General features: G+C 34.5%; 1 protein-coding gene across 1 annotated transcript in view; it reads right to left on the reverse strand.

The window, feature by feature from the left end:
- Positions 1-20,017, reverse strand: part of GBE1 (1,4-alpha-glucan branching enzyme 1) — a 272,242-nt gene that overhangs the window by 65,512 nt on the left and 186,713 nt on the right. Inside the window, exons 11-12 of the mRNA XM_054585232.1 lie at positions 15,321-15,431; positions 10,693-10,864 (exon numbers count right to left, since the gene is read on the reverse strand). Of these exons, the coding sequence (XP_054441207.1) occupies positions 10,693-10,864; positions 15,321-15,431 (283 nt within the window). The remainder of the gene's footprint in view (positions 1-10,692; positions 10,865-15,320; positions 15,432-20,017) is intronic.

Consider the following 20,017-nt stretch of genomic DNA (forward strand, 5'->3'; position numbering starts at 1 on the left):
TTTTTTTTTTTTTTTTTTTTTTAGAGCGGGGGAAATTCAGTAGGAGGACAGCCCAACTAAAGAGTAGTTCAGGAGTTATTAACTCTACACCCATTGATAAACACACATACCCCAAAAGAAGAAAAGCAGGGACTATACAAGTATCTTACCCTGAGACCAACACTTAAAGAATTAAAAACATAGTTTCAGTTGCTTCTTTCTTCCTCTCAACATCCAGATTATTCACAGAACCTTTTCTATTTGTAAAGGGTGTGATATATTCTATTTGGTCAATGTGAGAGAAAAATGTGAGTAAGTTATATCAGAAACATTCTCTAATTGGTTAAGCGGAAGTTTCTCTAATGTGACTCTTAACCCAGGTTATAAACATCAGCAAGGTTTTGCAGGTTCCTTTGTAAAAATTAACCTGGCTGAAAGAACATTTCCAGTTCTGTCAAGAGTGCTTAAATCACAAGGGGGGAGGGATGGGAGATTCCAACAGCTAGATTCCAGGGATTCCAGCATTGTCTGGATCTCTCCCTGGCTCAAACATTCATTTTGCATTCTCTCCATTATGGATCTCTATATTGTAATCCCACAAATTAAACTCACTTGGTGAGACTTTCTAAAACCACTGCTGGATCCTCAAACTCAATGGCTCTAGCTAGAATGGTTGGTTAAAGCCCTCCAGGTAGTTACAGCAGCACTTCCTTAACTCTTAGCACAATGTCATACTCATGGTAAGTTCTCATTAAGTGTCAGTTAAAATTGGTTATCAGTGGGCTATAAATCAAATCAGGGTCATTACTTTTAAGTCTACACCATTTAAAATAGATGCTATTAGTGCCTCTGAGAATTTTAACAGGGCTTCAAGCCATTTACAATTGTTCCAACCGAGAATTCTGCAGTTCCTCTCAGCTCAGTTTTATAGACTTCTACTAGTCATGAGACATTACGTAAACTTGCCTCAATGAGCTGAAAGAGGATGCCAAAACTTAGCACTCCCACTGTTCCAGAAGGTGTGTTTTGTTTTCCTAACTTCTTCAATTCCAGCATTTGCCAGGAAGATGCTTTAATTTTTATTGTATTCCTATCCATCAGAAGGAAAAAAAAAAAGAAAAATTTACAGGTTTGACACTAGACTATCACAGGGAGAAGAGTGAAGTAAGATTACTCATTTACATGTAAAATGTAGCTATCACTAAGTGCAGACTGACACTTAGGACAAAATCTACCCAACTTTCCCTGCGACTTCGGAGAGAATGTAACATATTCATTAAAGAATGTTCCACAGAATTTCAAATGTCAAAATACAATAATCATATTGAGAAAATCCTTCACATTTAGTAATGGAAATTTCATAATACTGCTGAGAGAGAAAATTGTCAGTTTGTAATTATGCCTCTATCTCCACAGGTATCACTCATTACAGAAACTAGAATAACATCATGGTAATGAGATTCCTAAACAAGAAAGTAGTAGAACATATGTTCACATATTGATGACCCACATTGTGAACAAAAAATTAGTTTGCTCTCTATTGTCATGATTTTACTTTGTTTATAAATAGAGCAAACAATACAAGAAAAACAGATAAGGCTTCTGATTTGAATTTTATCGATAAAAAAACATATTTGAAAAATGCTTTTTTTCCCAAAACATACTTGAAAAATACCAATAAAGAAAATTCCAGGAAAATTCCCATTCCTATTTGCCTGATTTGCTATGGGTAGTCCAAGTCCAGCCTCCTGGTCTTTCACTAACAGCTGGGCTTAACACACACCATCTGCCCTTCTTTCCCAACTGCCCCTCTCTTTCTCCTACATCCTTCAAGTGTGCCCTCTTCAATTTCTGTCCTATAACCAGAGAAGTTGTCCGTACTTTTTGCATCTTCTTGGAATTCCCTTTTTACCCCCTACCCTTAAGAATCACCTGGAAATATATATACTTTTTAAGTCCCCAAACCCACACTATGACCAAGACCAATTCAATCACAATTTCTAGAACTTTTTGTAACTCCCCAGGCCATTCCAATGTGTAATTTTGAGAACCAGTGATTTATTGGTTCTCTCTCCGTTATTTCCTCATACTTTCAAAAATCTTTTCCTCTTTTTGACAGATTCTGGGAAAAACTCCAACCCTTGGTCAGTCATGGCCTTCTCGAAAAGAAGTCACACAAACAAAAGGCTGATTCAATTTTTAGTGTTGATTACAAATCTCAAATGAGCATTCAGTACTATCTAGTTATCATACTATGGTTCTCTATATTTTCCCACCTGGAGATGCCTATTTCATGCTTCTACTTTTTTTTTCTCAAATGCTTCTTATTCCTTTCCTCTCAAATGATGACCTCACTGAAAACATAAAACCTATAAAGCATACACTTCTATGTCTTCACACAGCTCCACTTACAACCAACCAGTACCTGTATCCACGAACTGACATGGAAAAAACGAGTTTAACTTAAACAAATAAATGAATGAATGAGCAAACAAATCAATGAGTCACACTGATTCTAGATTATTTCTGACATTTCAGTTTATGCATTAACATCTGATGTCATGAGGAATATGTATGTGTTTTATGATTATAACATGGGTTTTCCATTTCTTTGACCACTATGCTGTACTATAGTAGTGAAACATTGCTAGTTTTGTTGATTCAATGCTGCTAGTTCAGTATATTTTAAATGAGAAATTTAAATAATTTATGTTTTGAGACATACCCAGAGAGTTATATGCAGCATTAAAATTTCAAATCGAATAAAGGTATACTCATTTAGAAAATGTTCTTCTGTAACACTGTAATCCCCAGGAGGAAGAAGAAAAATGACAACTGAGAAAGCAAAGCTTCTACAGCAAGAATAATTCTTACTTTAGTTCAAAAGCTTTCTGAACAAGTGGAATACGAACATGACAGCGTTTAAAGTGATTCAGGGCACTCTATGTTTGAGTCTCTATCTATATATGATGAAACTAAAGAAGATGAAGTCAAATCAATGGGGGGAAACAAAAAATTTCCTTTCTAACAAAACTGGCAGCAAGCTCTCAATAAGAAGACAGCAATCCTTACCAAAAAAAAAAAAAAAGTTTTTTAAAAAGATTCTTTTAAAGTTATTAGATAACAAAGGAAATATTTGGAGTCAGCTGCCCAGTGCAACATTCTCCTCACCACCGTCCTGTCTAGGATAGGCTTACAAGGAGTTTTCTGAAAAGCCAGAACATTTTTCACAAAAAAGAGACTTGCAAATGAATGATGACATTTTAATGTACTTTATTTTAGAAACTCATGTAGAAAACTGTTATTTCCTTTGCAAATTTATGATTAAATTTTCATCATTTTGTTTGTACAACTGATTCTTAAAATTATGATCTACTTTGCCAATATTTTAGTTTATTTTTTTAATCAGTCACATAGTTGTTTATTATCAAATATTACAGTATGCCAATATTTTAAGTCAGCAAGTGCTTAATCACTAAGTGCTTAATACTTAGATTTTAGTTTATGTGTATATTTATATTTTAAGTGAATTAAATATTTAGTTCTCTTTTTCTACAATTCTAAGCAATCTTTAATAAAAAGGACTATCAGTGCTATTATTTTGGTATATATAGGAATTCATATCAATGCTTTTTCCTAGTAACTATGATTGCGGGGCACAGCCATCCATTTGCCTTCTTGACCACACCTTTTTATAGCAGTTCCTGGGGAGTTACATTATGAGGCCACGTGACCACTCCTTCTGTCTCAGAGGACTGGGTTAGGAAAGCGTTACACTTCCATGATACCAGATAAGCCACCAGGTAACTGCAAAATATATCCCTATCCTTACTTTCTTCTTCTTTGAAATGTTTTAGCAATTAACATATATTCACAGAGGTCACCCTATGTGTATAGAAGATGTGTTTCATTTTATATTTATTGTTAACTATCAATTAAACATTCTTAAACAACCAATGATTATAAGAAGTAGCAAAGGCATATCCATAAAGATTATCAACACTTGTACATCTTTTCTAATTTGTATCCTTTCAGTTATAGTATTAATAGAGGAAAAAGAAAACACAAGCCATTTAACCATCACTATCAGGTCTTTCTCACTGAAGAGCTTATGATATTTTAAAGTGGCTGAAAAACACATTTTCCATTAAACTTGTCAATCCATGAATGATCTACAAAAGAATTCCCTTAGGTACAAGTTTTTTTCTTTTACTTGAAGTTGAATATTCCCAACTGACTTTACTCTCCCTCTCTTTCTTCAGTCCCTACTTAAAATTTTACTGACTTCATTGTGGGGCTTCATGACGCCTTTCTATTCTAAGTGTGGCTGAAGCAGCTCGAAAATTTCACCTGCAAGCTCCTCGCCTAGCTTCTACATATTGGCATGGTATTCTCTGCTGACCTCTATCACTGTATCTGGCATATGCATCAGTATAAAGGTACTTGTCCACTTGCTTGTCTGTATTTCCTTTTGAGTTTTTAGACCTTGAGGGCAGAACTATTTTCACTTCAGAATATCTACCACTTAGCAATACTCAGCATATAGTAGATACATATAAATGCCTGAAGCATGAAGGAATTTTATAAATTGTGTTAAAACACATCCTAGAATATGTTATGAATATATTAAACTTATAATTTAAATTGATACATATCTTACTAACTTTTAAAATTGAACTTGCCTTAAGTCAATCTGTATTCTCATTCTCATTTTCTCTCCCTCTCTCTCTTTCTCAATTCTGTGCTCAAGTATGCCAGAAAAACATGTTACATTTTATCCAGCGCTTACAGAGATTCATGCACAGACACTATATAATATGATACATAAAAAATGCTAACTAATTAAGCAAAAACTAATTGAGGTGACTCTCAGATCCCTGGTACATGAAAGCTAAGTAAGGTATTTTCATTGAAACAGTCAGTAAATGTCACTATGAATTAAACACAAAAATGGTAATAGTTACTCTTAGTGAGACTGACTGCAGAAATGACTTAATTTACCAAATAATATCAACTGAGGAAATGTTATTTCATTTTTAACAAATAATTGTTACCTTTCTGATACTTTAAAGAGGAAATGAATTAAACATTTTAAGAAACTCTTATGTTAAACAGTGTACCACCAGACATGATTCTATAAAACACTCTTATATGGAATTGGAACACGAGCACTTAAGACTCATATATTTAATGGAACCACTAATAATATGAAAACTAATAATAGTAACTTTAAAATTAAACTTATATTTAAATAAAAGTTAACTATGATCTCTGTGCCTCAATATTCTGGATCTTGTATTATATCATACCACCTTGAAAACAATCCTCTGAGACAGGCACTACTCCATGTCAACAATGAGCTTATGAGGGCACCAGGATGGTACATTTTACCCAGCTCACACAGCTAGAAAGCCTGGAGTCCCACTCAGACAGACTTCTTAACCACCATGCTCTATCTTTTCCCTAAAAGATATTCATTAGTTATTAATATTATTAATATTTATGGCTAATCTATATATTGATCTAAGAATAATTTTTGCTTGATTTTCTCAAACTGGAAATCAGAAGAACAAGAAAACCAACCAGCTGCTGTTATTTTCTAGCTGTACAGAGTTAGCATGTCCCTTTACCTCCCCTAGTTGTAGTTTTAGCGAAATGGGACTTGTAACATCTACCTTGCCTACATTTGTACTCTTTCTTTCATCCCAGGTTTTTTTTGAACAAAGGCATAGTATAAAAAAAGAAAAAAACTTTATGAAGATTAAGATGATGCTTATGAAAATTTTTAGAAAGTATAAACTCCTACAATCAGTAATATGAAGATGTAAAAATAATCTAGTATCCCTGCTTCCCTCTTCTATATTTAAGTCTTTTATATGACTATATGACAGAAGAATAGGAAATATAAATGCATTTATTCATTACCAATTAACATAACTTAGCGAATCAAAAAGTTCATAGCAAATGTTCCTCTGCTTGAACCAGAGTAGAACAATTTTTTTAAAAAACCCCAAATTAGCTGTATATAAGACAAAAACAGGACAGGGAAGGGGAGAGTAATGGGGGGAAAATGGGAACAACTCTAACTGGAAAACAATAAAAAAAAAGAACAACAACAAAAAGAGCCAAGGTAATATAATTCTGAGAAAGTTCATTATTTATGTTAATGATTTTTGATGAGAACACATATTTAAATGACTGGCAAATTTATGTAAACATGGTTTAATTAAAAACTACAAAAATGTGTCATTTTACTTCTTTCGACTCACTCTTCTTGTATTAGAGGGAAATAAAATTAAAATCCCAGATAGCTAACAAGTTTTAAAATGCCTAAAACATGAGTAAACAAACAGGATGCTTCTCAGTCTTGAATTTCTTAATTTGATTTTTTTAAATATTAATTTCTTATATGCCCCTTGAAAAAAATTACTTTGCTTAAAACTACAACTGGTGATTGCAGCTAATGAACCACTGCTAAAAATATTACATTTTTATGTAATATTCTATATACATTTGGTATCCTCTTTCAGAAAAATATGCCGAAGTGCTAGATTACTGTGCTTAGTCGCCGCTAGTACCTGAAGATATAAAGGTGACTAAGATACAGATGACGTCTATTTTTACTGTTTTAATTTTATCAAGGGAATCATACATTTAATAGTTTTTGAAATGTCATTTTGTTAAGTGTCATGAAGGGCAAGTATAGAGTAATATAAAATATATATAATAAGAAAACTAGCGTAGTTTGAGACTTTAGGAAAAGCCTCTCGAAGGATCTGAGACTTGTAGATACAGGGTTTGGTCAGATAAGGGAGGGAGTGTTTAAATGGAATGATTCCAAGAGTGAGAACAGCAACATATGCAAAGTTCAGAGTGGAAGAAGGTTGGTACATTCAATAACTGACAGAAGACTTGCTTGGGTCCAGCCAAGTGATCAGTGGGGAAACCCATGGGTGACTATTCACGTGAGGCTTCCAGGTCAGCAGGGGAACACTGTAACCATTAAAGCCAGTAAGAAGAATGGTGACATGGTCAGAAAGTGGAAAACTATATATATTTAAAGTCATGTGAGCTTATGTTGAAATTTTAAATTTCATTATAAAAAAATTTCATTAAAAAAATAAGAAATTAGAGCCATCTAGAAATTACAGATTTTAAAGTTAGAGAATTGTAAGATTTACATAAGATACTGAGATAGAGGGAATTTTTTAAAAGGTGCTATATTGAAGTTAAGTATTAGAAGCCACTTATTTCAAGGACAAAAGTAGGAATAAAACACCAAAGGATCTCTGAGTTTTATATCTAAGAATCAGCTCAAAAGTATATTTGATACCACAAACATGGTCAATTTACAGACATTATAGAAAGAGATGTTAGAAATGTGTTTATTGCTTGTGTTACTATTGCAAGTTCCATGAGAAGAGTTTCCAAAAGAGAATAGGTGTTTGGCCTATATTCAGGTTGGATATGTACCATTGAACATATACAGTTAATGTGATATTAATATAAACATTTCACAACATTTATGGAGTTCTGGAGATCTGTCAGCATCCTAGCTGCCTGAGATCAATTTATACCCTCAGGGAAAATACTGACCAAGGCTCAGGAAATAGTTCTCACTATGAACTTTTATCAGTCCTTCCTTACTTGAAAGTTATCAATATTAACTTCTCTAGGGCATCAAGTCTGTCATCTGTAAATAGTTCTGTTTTACTTCGATGGTTGCCTGGGGGCTCTGTTACATGCTACAGGCTAGAACTGCCTTCAACAAAGGAGCAAAGTCTCAGGAAAGGAAGTCTATTAGGTACTTCAAACTACTGATACTCTCTACTATTAGGTACAGGCTTCTGAGTTTTAATTACATCAAAGTAGTCATATATTTAATACTTTTTCACAACTTTCAGACTAAAGCAATAGACTGAGTCAGGATTTCCAGAATTTTCAATCAGTGAGCTTCAAGAATTAATTATATATTACTGACTGAATAAACTCAGACTTATTTTATTTTTTTAGTTTGGTTCTGTTTGGAAAACTGTTGTAGTTTCCAAGTATATAACGTAGCCCTTTTCATTATTTTCTTATACTATCTATAGCCTGGTGTTGGGGAACGCCCTGTCTGGTTTCAGGAATTGTAGCCCCACCAATAGGCTAGAGGGCCCCAAGGCTGGAAATAATAAAGGAGGCCTTGGGAAAACAGACCACTGAGGAGATAAAAACTGTCCCCTTGGCAGGGGCACAGCCCCCACCTCCCTCACATCACCCTGCCTGGCCCTGGAAGATGGCAGGTAGTCAATGATGGGTAAGATCGCTCGATGGAAGGGACAACCTAAGCCAGGCACAGCCAAAACAGGCATCAGGGGAAAGAAAAAACTTGGGGGACACAGGGAAGTGGTAAAAAGACCTGCATCTCTTGGCTCGGCTTGAATATAGCCAGGGTCCTCATTTTATCTCAAAGAGATTTCCTTATTTCCTGGTTGCCTTGCCCTTCCCCCCACCTGGCTGAGGCTTGAAACAATACTGGAGACAGCCCTAAACTGGATCTGGCGGTTTCCAGGGGAAATCTGGCCTAGAAGTAAATTCTTTAAAGCACGCTTTGTTTCTCCCTCAAAAGCTATGATAGCCAGCTCATACTGGGAAGAAAATTTACATTATTCACAGACCCTAACCCTAAACACTTTGGTGCTATTATGTTTACTATGCTCTCATGTTTACTAGTCTCTTCTCAGACCCATGTAAATTGGTGTGTTCCTGCCATTTGTTTTCTTCAAAACATCATCTATTCTCTGTAAACATTAACATACTACTATAATGATATCATCTCTACATTCTTATTACCTAACCCCATTAATAACCTTTTCAATAAAATCCTTTGGAAAAAGGGGCTTGAGGCCTTCTCCACTAGAGGGAAGAGCCATGTCTCCTCTCCTGGAAAACAGAGAAGTGTTTGCAATAACTTGTGTTTATTCCCCCATCTGTGACAACCTCAGGACATGCTCCCACCTCAGCTGGCCCCTGGAATGGGGACCCTCAGATCGAGGAGCCGCACTTCACTCCATCTCAACAGACTGGACCAATTTTATAAACTCCGCTTTTGTAAATAAAATAAAACATTAAAAAATTTCTCATTAACCCCCAGGTCTCCTTAGTTTACATGGACACATAGGTATTTGCGCAGATTCATAACTGCACCTTTATTATCAGAACATAACTGAATAAAGTGATTGTGCAACAAAGGCCTTACTGGAATAGCTGTATTTGTGAATGATGTTCATTGAATCAGGGAAAAGCAGTTCTTTTTAAGGAAATATGGCTGATTTTACTCGTGGAGCCGATGCCTGCTAATTCCCTCATGGAATTTGGTCTGGGGCTTGGGTGGCAGGGTGCAGTCTTACAGGTCAGGAAGGGCACTTCCTGGAATGTTGGCAATGTTAACACATTTTGATGATCCTGAGAGAAGAGGAATGCTCCCAAAGGTATAGTTATGTACGTGAAATTTAGGGTATGATTTATTGGGCTTGGCTTCCTACCCTCAAGCTAACAAAAATAGAAGTTTTTTAAAGTCCAATCTGAGGTTCCTTATAAAAACATCCAGAAAGAAATGACTTAATTTGAAGCACTAAGGCATTTATGTAGAAAAGTAAGTCAGCTTCCCATAAGTATTTATCAATCTTTCTGTTTCTCTCTAGCCTAAAGCTTGCAAAAATCTCCTAAAACTCAAATGTTCAATGGTCATTGTTAACTAAGGAGAACAGAAAACTGTGTAAGTTGATTTCTGTATTTCATCAATCAACCCCTTCAGACAACAATGATCTTTGAATACTCATAATTTTTTTCTATTTTAAAAAATATTTTTTTGGCCATCACAATATCCTCAGCCAGTCTTTGTCATTTATCATAAAATATACTGGTATCAAACTTCTTCAAAGAAAACTAATAATATTAGTACAATATGACATGACATGACAATTATATCTTATGTTTAATGCGCAAACACTATAATAAAATACTCAGAATAATTAAATTCAGAATAATTCTAAGTTTTAAAAATAATTCACTAATATTTAAAAATATTAAATATTAAATAATAAATATTATAATAAATAATAAATAATTAAATAATAGATAAAACAATAAATAATAAATAAAATAAACAAATAATAAATATTATAATAAATAATAAATAATATTAAATAATAAATAATATTAAAAATGTCAATGATATTTAAAATATTAATATTTTTATTATTAATATTATTAATATTAATATTATTCAGAATAATTCTAAGTTTTAAAAATAATTCACTAATATTTAAAAATATTAAATAATATTAAATAATAAATATTATAATAAATAATAAATAATAAATAATAAAATAATAAATAAAATAAAATAAATAAGTAATAAATAATAAATAAAACAATAAATAATAAATAAAATAAATAAATAATAAATATTATAATAAATAATATTAAATAATATTAAAAATGTCAATAATATTTAAAAAATCTATTAGACTACTTTTGCATTATGTATTAGTCTTAGAGTAATTTAATTTTTGCAGTTTACACATGACAGCTTATTAAAGACATAAGGTTATAATTTTATGTTTTAAATCTAAACTGCCAAATCAAAATATTCCACATAATTTATGCATATGTAGTATTAGTTAACATTTTAAACATAGATTGGATTTGTGTTCAATTCATACTTACCCATGAAATTGAGATAGCCTTCTCCACCGAGTGCATGAGTAATAAGTCGAATCATTTTATGAAGCTGTATTCCACGATCAATAACTGGAGTAAAAGGGGTCAGAACACTCATGTTGGTATACATTTCAGCATCCATCAACCAAAATGCCAGTGTCTTATCCCCAACGAGTGCCTATAGAAGAAAAAGCCACTGATATGAATGCAAAGAACAGGAACAAAGCAGCTATGATTTACACTAGAATATCACAGGATGAAAAACAATGTAGAGAGCATATGAATTAGTAGTAGTTTAATGTATATTCTAATAATTACTTTCTATGCTGAAGGCGAGCTGTTAAAACATGTTAGAGATAAATGTGTTTCAGGATTGTTTTTATTTTTTATTTTTTTAAAGATTTTCATTATTTTTAGTGAGAGGGGAAGGGAAGGAGAAAGAGAGGGAGAACAACATAGATGTGTGGTTGCCTCTTGCGTGCCCTCTGCTGGGGGCCTGGCCTGCACCCCAGGCATGTGCCCTGATTGGGAATCGAATTGGCAACCCTTTGGTTCACAGGCTGGCACACAGTTCACTGAGCCACACCAGCCAGGGCTGATATTTATTTTTAAAAGGGCTTGGTTAAAAATGCACAATAAGCTATCTGACTATTATAACTGAGCATATGCTTCCAATTTTCTGAAATTGGAAAAAAATATTTATTATAATATTGAGTATGCAAAATAGATTTTAAAATAGTTTTCATATTATGAATTTGTTTTGAAAAAATGTAAGTTTCTAAATAATCTTTTATATGGATGTATATTATATATACGTATTGGATTGGCCAAAAAGTTCATTTGTTTTTCTCTGTTGATGGCTCTAGTATGGCTTATGTATCTTTAACTTCATTTGAAACAATTCTGTTAAGATTGTATAATGACAGCTGTCTTATCAAGTGTAAATATAGAAAAAAATAAAAATTGGTGAATTTTTGTGCAACTATTTTAATATTGAAGATGGAAGAAGATATACATTTTTCAGTATATTATGCTTTACTATTTCAAGAAAGTTAAAAATACAACTGGAACGCAAGAAGAAAAAAAGATTTGTGCAGTGTATAGAGAAGGTGCTATGACCAATCGAATGTATCAAAAGTGGTTTGTGAAGTTTCTTGGTACTATTGACATTTTGGCCAAATAATTCTTTGCTTTGGGGCTGTCTTATGCATTGGAAGATGTTTAGCAGCACCCCTGGTCTCTACCCACTAGAAGCCAATAAATAGTAGGAGATAGCTGACATACTCAAAATATCCAAACCAATAAAATTATTGGTGAAAATGAAAAATGTGTATTTTAAGGAAAAAAAATATGGACTTATTGGGTTGGCCAAAAAGTCTGTATGGTTTTTTTCCATAAAATAGAAAACATATTTTTCATTTTTACCAATAACTTTACCATTTAATCAAACTTGAACTTTGATTAAATGGTAATTTTCATCTGTATTACTTGAGTTAAACTTTTTTTGCTTTATCATAGTAAGCTCCTTGTTCTCTAACTTAAAGGTAAATATTTTAAATCTAAACATACAAAAATGTTTACTGTAATTGAGTTGTGCCCCCCATCCTCAAATTCATGGTGAAGTTCCAACTGCCAGTGTGACTGTATTTGGAGACAGGTTAAAGAGGCAATAAGGGTAAATGAGGTCACAAGGTTGGGGTCTTAATCCAGTGAGTGGTGTCCTTATAGGAAGAGGAAAAAACACCAGGGATGAATGTGCACAGAAAAAGATCATGTGAGGACATAGAGAGAATATGCCTTCTGAAAACCTAGGAGAGAGGCCTCAGGAGAAACTAAACCTGCTGACACTTTGATCCTATACTTCTGGCCTCTAAAACTATGAGAAATAAATTTATTATTTAAGCCACCCTGTCTGTGGTGTTTTGTCATGGCAACTCTAACATTAATACATGTATCAAAAAAAATGCATCTTCAGTCTGACATACAACACGAAGTTCCATATAAGTGTCGTTTAAAATTAGGATCTATAGCTAAAAAAAGTTTGAAAACGATGTATATAACATATAAATATATTTGTTAAATTTTGATTGGGCAGCATTATTTCTTAAACAATTGGTCCTTCCCACTTACTCTGAATTAATTATATTTTAACTGTGTTTATTCCATTAATCTTTGATTCTTTTATAAAATCATTTTGATAAATTCTGTTAGATTTTTACTATTATGTATATATTTCTATATTATTCATTTTATAATATACAGGGTGGGGAAATATTAGGTCTACAGTTGTTCATATAGAAAATAGTACAAAAATTAATAAATAATAATACAAGAATAAATTCTTTTTTTGCATACTTAAAACTGTAAACCTACTTTGACACTCACCATGTATATTTATAATTTTTAGGAGATTTATTTGTACATTTGCTTTTAGAAAGAAACAGGCAACTTGCATCTTTTTATACACGCCTGATAATTTGTAATACAAGGAAGAATTACTTGACTTTGTAAAATATGAAATTATTCTTGGTAAATCCATAATGTTTCAATACCTTTTGGATGAAAATTATGAGTGAATTTTAAAAGTTTTATCTTCAATTTGTTTATTCCCTTCATTTATTTATTCTTCATTCATATAAAACAAGAACATATTAGAAGATCAAAATGTGCTACAACTGCTAGGAATTAGCAATAGAGAGATATAATTTGGGAATGCATTTTAGTTTTCATATTATGAATTTGGTTGGTGGTTCCACACACCTTTGACTTGCTATTACTCATTTATTATTCTGCAATAGTTTGGTTCTGGTTTTTTCATATTTATTTGTTCTGTTCTACAGCCAACTTAAGTTGAAAAGACAGTAGTGCTCTGATTTGAAAGGTGCAAAATTTAACATATGTTTAGTTCATGAGTCAGCAAACTTTCTATAAAATCCAGATAGTACATATTTTATGTATTATGTGCCACTTACTCTGTCTCAGCTACTTAAAAGTAGCCATACACATAATGAAAATGAATGAGCATGGCTGTGTTCCAAATAACTTTACAGGAAAACAGGAAGCAAGCAGAATTTGGCCCATGGGTTTTTACAGCTGACCTCTGATCCACTTACACTTTCTTAATAATTAGAGAATACACTTGAAGAAACACCTGTCAATTTCTGCTAAAAAAAAAGATTTTATTTATTTTTTTAGAGAGAGGGGAAGGGAGGGAGAAAGGGTGAGAAATATCAGTGTGTGGTTGACTCTCGTGCACCTCCCCTACACTGGGGACCTGGCCCCCAACCCAGGCACATGCCTTGACTGGGAATCGAACTGGCAACCCTTTGATGAGCAGGTGAGTGACGAATACACTGAATCACACCAGGCAGGGTGAGCAGCTTATTTTTTTAAGCTTCAATTTTCTTAGTACATATACAGCCAACAATTCAAAACGTTTCACTGTCTCATTTTTAATGTGTAAGGAGTACACTTTATGTTCTTTATGTTTATGAGGAGTATTATAACTTTAAAAAGCAAACTGGCCTTTCCCCCCATTTATTTATGTTTATTAAGTGACTGCTTGGAGCAGTCACAGTATTAAGGCTGGAAATACAAATTTACATGATGAGAATATAAATAATGGAGCAACTATTCTTTTTTCTTTTTCTTAAAAATATACTCATGTTTAATACAATTTATATTTTAGTTTAATTACCTATTCCAACTATAGTTCCATAATCTAATTATAGATTGCTCCTAATTATAGATTGCTCCTAACTTTATTGAGGTGTTTTGTAAAATAATTTTTTGAGCCTCATATATATTTTTTATTATTTTTTTTTAGACAACTAGATGAAGGCTTCAGAGACAATGTGGTATCTGAGCCATAGAAGTGGGTTCTCTACAGTAGTTTCCCAGGTGAAGCGGACATCATAGCTGCGTGGGCAAAGGGACACAACTGAAATGAGGATAAGCTATTCGGGAATGAGTGAGAATTTCACAGTACTGAAGAACAGGTTGCTTGCAGAGTTGAATAGAGAATGAAGGTGAAATTCTGGCTCATGTCAGGTTGTGCATGTCCTTGAACAACAAGCTTTACTCAAAAGATCTGGGTTGACAAAATAAGCTTTGCTTTTTGGAAAATACCTCAGGCCACATCAGGGAAGATGGACTGCAACTCAGGGGACAGTGATCAAAAAACAGAATATTTTAGTGACTGAGGAAAAGAAATGAAAGTCTGTCAAAAGGCATAAAAGAAAACCTCTGGAAGGAGATGAAAAATGGAAATTAAAATTAACCTACATTAGCACCAATATTCCTCTCATTACAATGAAGAAAAGCATGTAAGATAACACTTGTAAGTGTCATTTATAATCTTTTAATTAGACTTTGGCAGGATAAAAATGGCACTACACTTTGAATCTAGAATTTATAGTTCTACAAAATAATTTTAAAATGTTTTTCAAGTGTAAGTAGTTTTCACATACAGATACCGATGTAGATAAATACATATAATACATTTTAGTAACTGTATTGAACTATAGAAATTTATGTTTAAGTATGTTAATATATACAAACACACACACATATGCAGAGAGCTCAGAGAGATGGAGGACAGAGAGAGGGATGTGTTTACACAGATATTCATTTACCTGATCATGGCTTTCTGCATAAGCAATGCACTTTTCAAGGTAGCGTCTGTTTGTGAGTGTGTACACTATGTTGCCCATATTCCAATCTTCATCTTTAAACTCTTTAAGCAGCTAGATGTGAGACAGGACATAATTTGCAAACCATTATTATACTTACATTAAATTCCAACTTTAGGGTGTACCAATACACCCTATGGTTTAGGATCATACCAATCCATATTATTTGACACAGATACATGCGCACCCATATAACAAAGATGTCTGCTGAAACTTTTTCTGAAATCATAGCTTTTAAGCAGACTGCCCAAATGACAATGATACAGTGTGTGTGTGTAAGAGAGTGTGAGTGTGTGTGTGGTGAATGTATTTTTATATTTGTGCAGATGGTTTGATCATTGCACTTTTAGATTTTTGCCAACATTTTTTTCCCCTGTAAAAACTGCTACCTCTTGATTAATAATTACAAGAAAAGTATTATTGTCAATATACCTTTCTCTAACTTTTACAAGGCAGAGATATATTTCTCAAATTTTTAGATTGGATTAAAAAAATAGCTTTTTTTGTTGTTTCATTTCCAAAATATACAAAGAACTAATATAACTCAACACCAGGAAGGCAAACAACTCAATTAAGAAATGGGCAAAAAACCTGAATAGACACTTCTCCAAAGAAGTCATACAGATGGTGGCCAATAGACACATGCAGAAATGCCTAACCTCACTAATCACCAGAGAAATGCAAATTAACACCTTGATGACATATCACCTCACACTTGTCACAGTGGCTACCATCAATAAATCAACAAACAACAAGGCTGGCAAGGATGTGGAGAAAAGGAAACCCTTTTGCACTGTTGGTAGGAATGCAGACTAGTGTAGCCACTGTGAAAAATAGTATGGATTCTCCTCAAAAAATTAAAAATGGAACTGCCTTTTGATTCAGTGATGCTGCTGCTGGAAATATTCCCGAAGAATGCCAAATCACCAATTCAGAAGAATTTATGTACCTTTATGTTAATAGCAGTGGTAGTTACAACAGCCCATATTTGGTAAGTGCCTATCAGTAGCTGAGTGGATAAAAAAACAAACAAACAAAAACTGGTACCTTTACACAGTGGAATACTACACAGCAGTAAAAAAGAATAAACTCATAGTTTGCAATAGCATGGATGGAACTGGAGAATGTTACACTAAGTGTATTAAGCTAGTCAGTGAAAGACAAGTATCACATGATCTCACTTACATGTGGAATCTAATGAACACAAGAAACTTATGAACAAAATGATAACAGAGGCTTAGATACATGAAACAGACTGACAGCTGCTGGAAAGGATGGTGGGGCAGGATGAAAGATAGTGAAGGGACTGGCCAAAGAACATTTATACACAACTCATGGACACAAGACAACAATATGGGGATTGAATTAGAAAGGGGAGAGGGGAGAGCTCAGTGGAGGTGGGGAAAGGGAAAAAAGCAGAAACAACTATAATAGCATAAACAATAAAAATAAATAAATTAAAAAGTAAATAAAAGTTTAAAGACTAATTATTATGAAATAATTATCTGAACAGACCACACATTTTTTTCTTCACTTTGCCACACAGTCTTCAATCTGCCTTCTGGCCCTCTAACACCACCACCTCAGTGCAAATGCCCTCTCCAAGCTCTCAGATGACCGTTTCTTAGGTCAGTAAATGCTCTTAGGCTAATACTTACCAGCTGTACATGTTGAGAAGGCTAACCCCTTCCTTCCCCACAAAATGCTTTCCCTCTTAGTCCACCACTTTGAAACTGTTGTTTTGTTTTCCCACTACTCTAGGCATCCTGCAAAGTCTCTTCTTCTGCCTGTCCTATAAAAGCTGGTGCTCTTCGAAGTTACATACTCAAAATAGCCTTTTTTCTTTTGCACTCTTTCTGCATGGGCTCATTTCTCTTTTCAAAGTGTCAACTGCATTCTGTGATACACAGAATTCTGGGGTGGCCCTATGATCCCCGCTCCCTCTTATTCACACCTTTGTGTGATACTTTCCAGGGTTATCCAACCTTTTGTTATCTCTGGGCCACACTGGAAGAAGAAGTGTTGCCTTGGGCCACACCTTAAATATATTGTGACGCATAACAACAAAAAAAAATCTCCTAACATTTTAAGTAAATTTATGATTTTGTGTTGGGCTGCATTCATAGCCATTCTGGGCTTCATGCAGCCTACAGACCATGGGTTGGATACCACTGCAAGAGTGTATGGGCGGGGAACCTCTGAATATAATGGATGCCCTCTGAAGAAACCATGAGATAATAACTGAGTAATGTTTTAAGTTGCCAAGTTTGTAGTAATTTGTTATGCAGCAAGAGAATATTAATGCAGATGTTGTACCAGAAATTCGCTTTCAGGCTGGCTTGCATCTTCCTTTGCTGACTTTTTTTCCTGTATGAAATTCATGTGTGCTTAGCCATCCCTCTTGATTACTTTCTGAATTGCTGGACACCAGAGTGCAGACTATGTCAAGCAGAATAATGGTCACCCATAGATGTTCCCATCCTAATGTCCAAAATATGGATACCAATGTACCTCAGAGATCTTTCTAAAAAGGAGACATGACTTACGGGCATGAGAGAGAGATTTAAGCTGCTATCCTGCTGGCTTTGAAGATGAAAGAAGAGGCCATGAGCCAAGGAATACAGGTAGCTTTTAGAAGCTGGAAAAGGCAACAAAAACAAAAAATACTAGAACTTTTAGAAGGAAGGTAGCCTTGCCTGTGGCTTTCTTTTAGCCTATTAATCCCATTTCAGATTTGTGATCTACAGAGATATAAGAACTAAATTATCATAAATTTGTGTTGTTTTAAGTCACTAAGTTTGTGGTAATGAGATATAGCAACAATTTAAAACAAATGTATAGATAAATATGCACAGATAACTTTTGAAAAAATGCACAAAAATCATTTAATGGAAGGTAGATGCATTTTTTTTTTTTAATAAACCATGCTGGAAGAATTGGACATCGATAAGCCAAGCGGGGGAAAGAAAATTTAACTAAGTCTTTCACAGTACAAAAAAATTAACTCAAAATGAATCATAAACTTAAGTATAAAGTTAAATGAGTGGATCAAAAAACTAGTGTACATTTACACAATGGAATACTATGCAGTAGAAAGAAAGAGCTACTACCCTTTGCAACAGCATGGATAGAACTGGAAAGCATTATGCTAAGTAAAAGAAGCCAGGGGGTGAAAGACAAACACCATACAATCTCACCTATAAGTGGAACCTAATCAACAAAAAAAACAAGCAAGGAAAATATAACCAGCAACATTGAAAGAAAAAAGAAACTGACAGCAACAAGAGGGAAGAAGGGAAGCGGGTCATAGGGAAAAGAAGGGGAAGGGTCAATCAAGGAACACAGATAAAGGACTCACGGACAAAGCCACGGTGGGGAAGTGTTGAGGCTGGGAGGTGGGGGTGGGTGGGGCAGGGGAAAGTGACGGTAGGAAAATGGAGACAACTGTATTTGAACAATAAAAAATAAATTAAAAAAATAGTAAAATGAAATGAAATTAAAACTATAAATATTTAATTGAAAACGTAGGGCAGTCAAAACATTCTTGGACTAGACAACAAAAAAGACACCCTCTAAAGTGAAAAATAATATAAATTAGCCTTCATCAAATTTAAAATAAATAACTTTTGCTCTGTGAACGCCTACATGAAGAGTATGAGAAGCCAAGTAAAATATTTGTCAACCACATATCTAACAAAAGAACTGAATTTAGAATATATAGAAAACTCTCAAAGTTTTACAATAAACAAAAGATCCATTTAGAAACTGGTCAAATGACAAGAACAGACATTTCACCAAAGAGAATACACAGAAGGCAAATAAGCAAAGGAAAAGATGCTCACCATTATAAGCCATTAAGGAAATGCAAATTAAAACCACAGTGAGATATTGATACCAGCATAGCCTGGCCAGTGCCATAATTGTGAGGGAAGGGCTGCAGGAAACGCATGAGGCAATGCAGGTGAAGCAGCATTCCCAGGTAACCAACTTATTGAGGCACATGCCAAAAGATTCCCCACCCCCAGGCAAAGACGTGCAGGAAGAAGTCATTGTGCTGAGTGTGTGCATGTGCACTAGGCAAGTGAAATGTTGGGCTAAGGCTAAAAGCCCTGCTACTGCTTCCGGTCCCAGTGGACCTGCCCAATGTGACCATAAAGGTCAACAGGACAGCAGAGGGAGGTGCTGTACTGTCAGACTAGCCTGGGAAAAGGATGGGATTGGCGGGGGTGGGGGCCAAACCCTCCTGGAGCACTGCAGAAGTTTGGGTCAGGAGATCTAAACCAAGGGAAGGGAGAAACACACTTTCTTCCCCTTGGATCCACCTGGGAGATATGTGGGCAGGGATTTACAGGACCCTGCTGCGCCTGGAAGCTGTGTAGCAAATGACTGTGCTGTCCCCATATGCGGACGCCAGGAAGGAGCCTGAAGCTAGACAGCAACCCACTTAGCTACCTTGAGTACCAAAGGACAGATAAAGATGGAGTGGGAATTCTGGGCATTTTTTGGGGGGGGGGTTAGTCTTTTGGGGAACAGATGGGTTTTGTCTGTGTTTTGCAGAGGAGATGAGCTTGGAGTTGGGGAATTACTTGTCCTCTCAATTGTACAACCTTTTAATACAGACCTTTTCCCTTCCCCACCAG

The sequence above is a fragment of the Pteronotus mesoamericanus genome, unplaced genomic scaffold (genome assembly GCF_021234165.1).
Source record: "Pteronotus mesoamericanus isolate MK-2021 breed Mesoamerican mustached bat unplaced genomic scaffold, CSHL_Meso_final contig_82, whole genome shotgun sequence".
Taxonomy (NCBI): domain Eukaryota; kingdom Metazoa; phylum Chordata; class Mammalia; order Chiroptera; family Mormoopidae; genus Pteronotus; species Pteronotus mesoamericanus.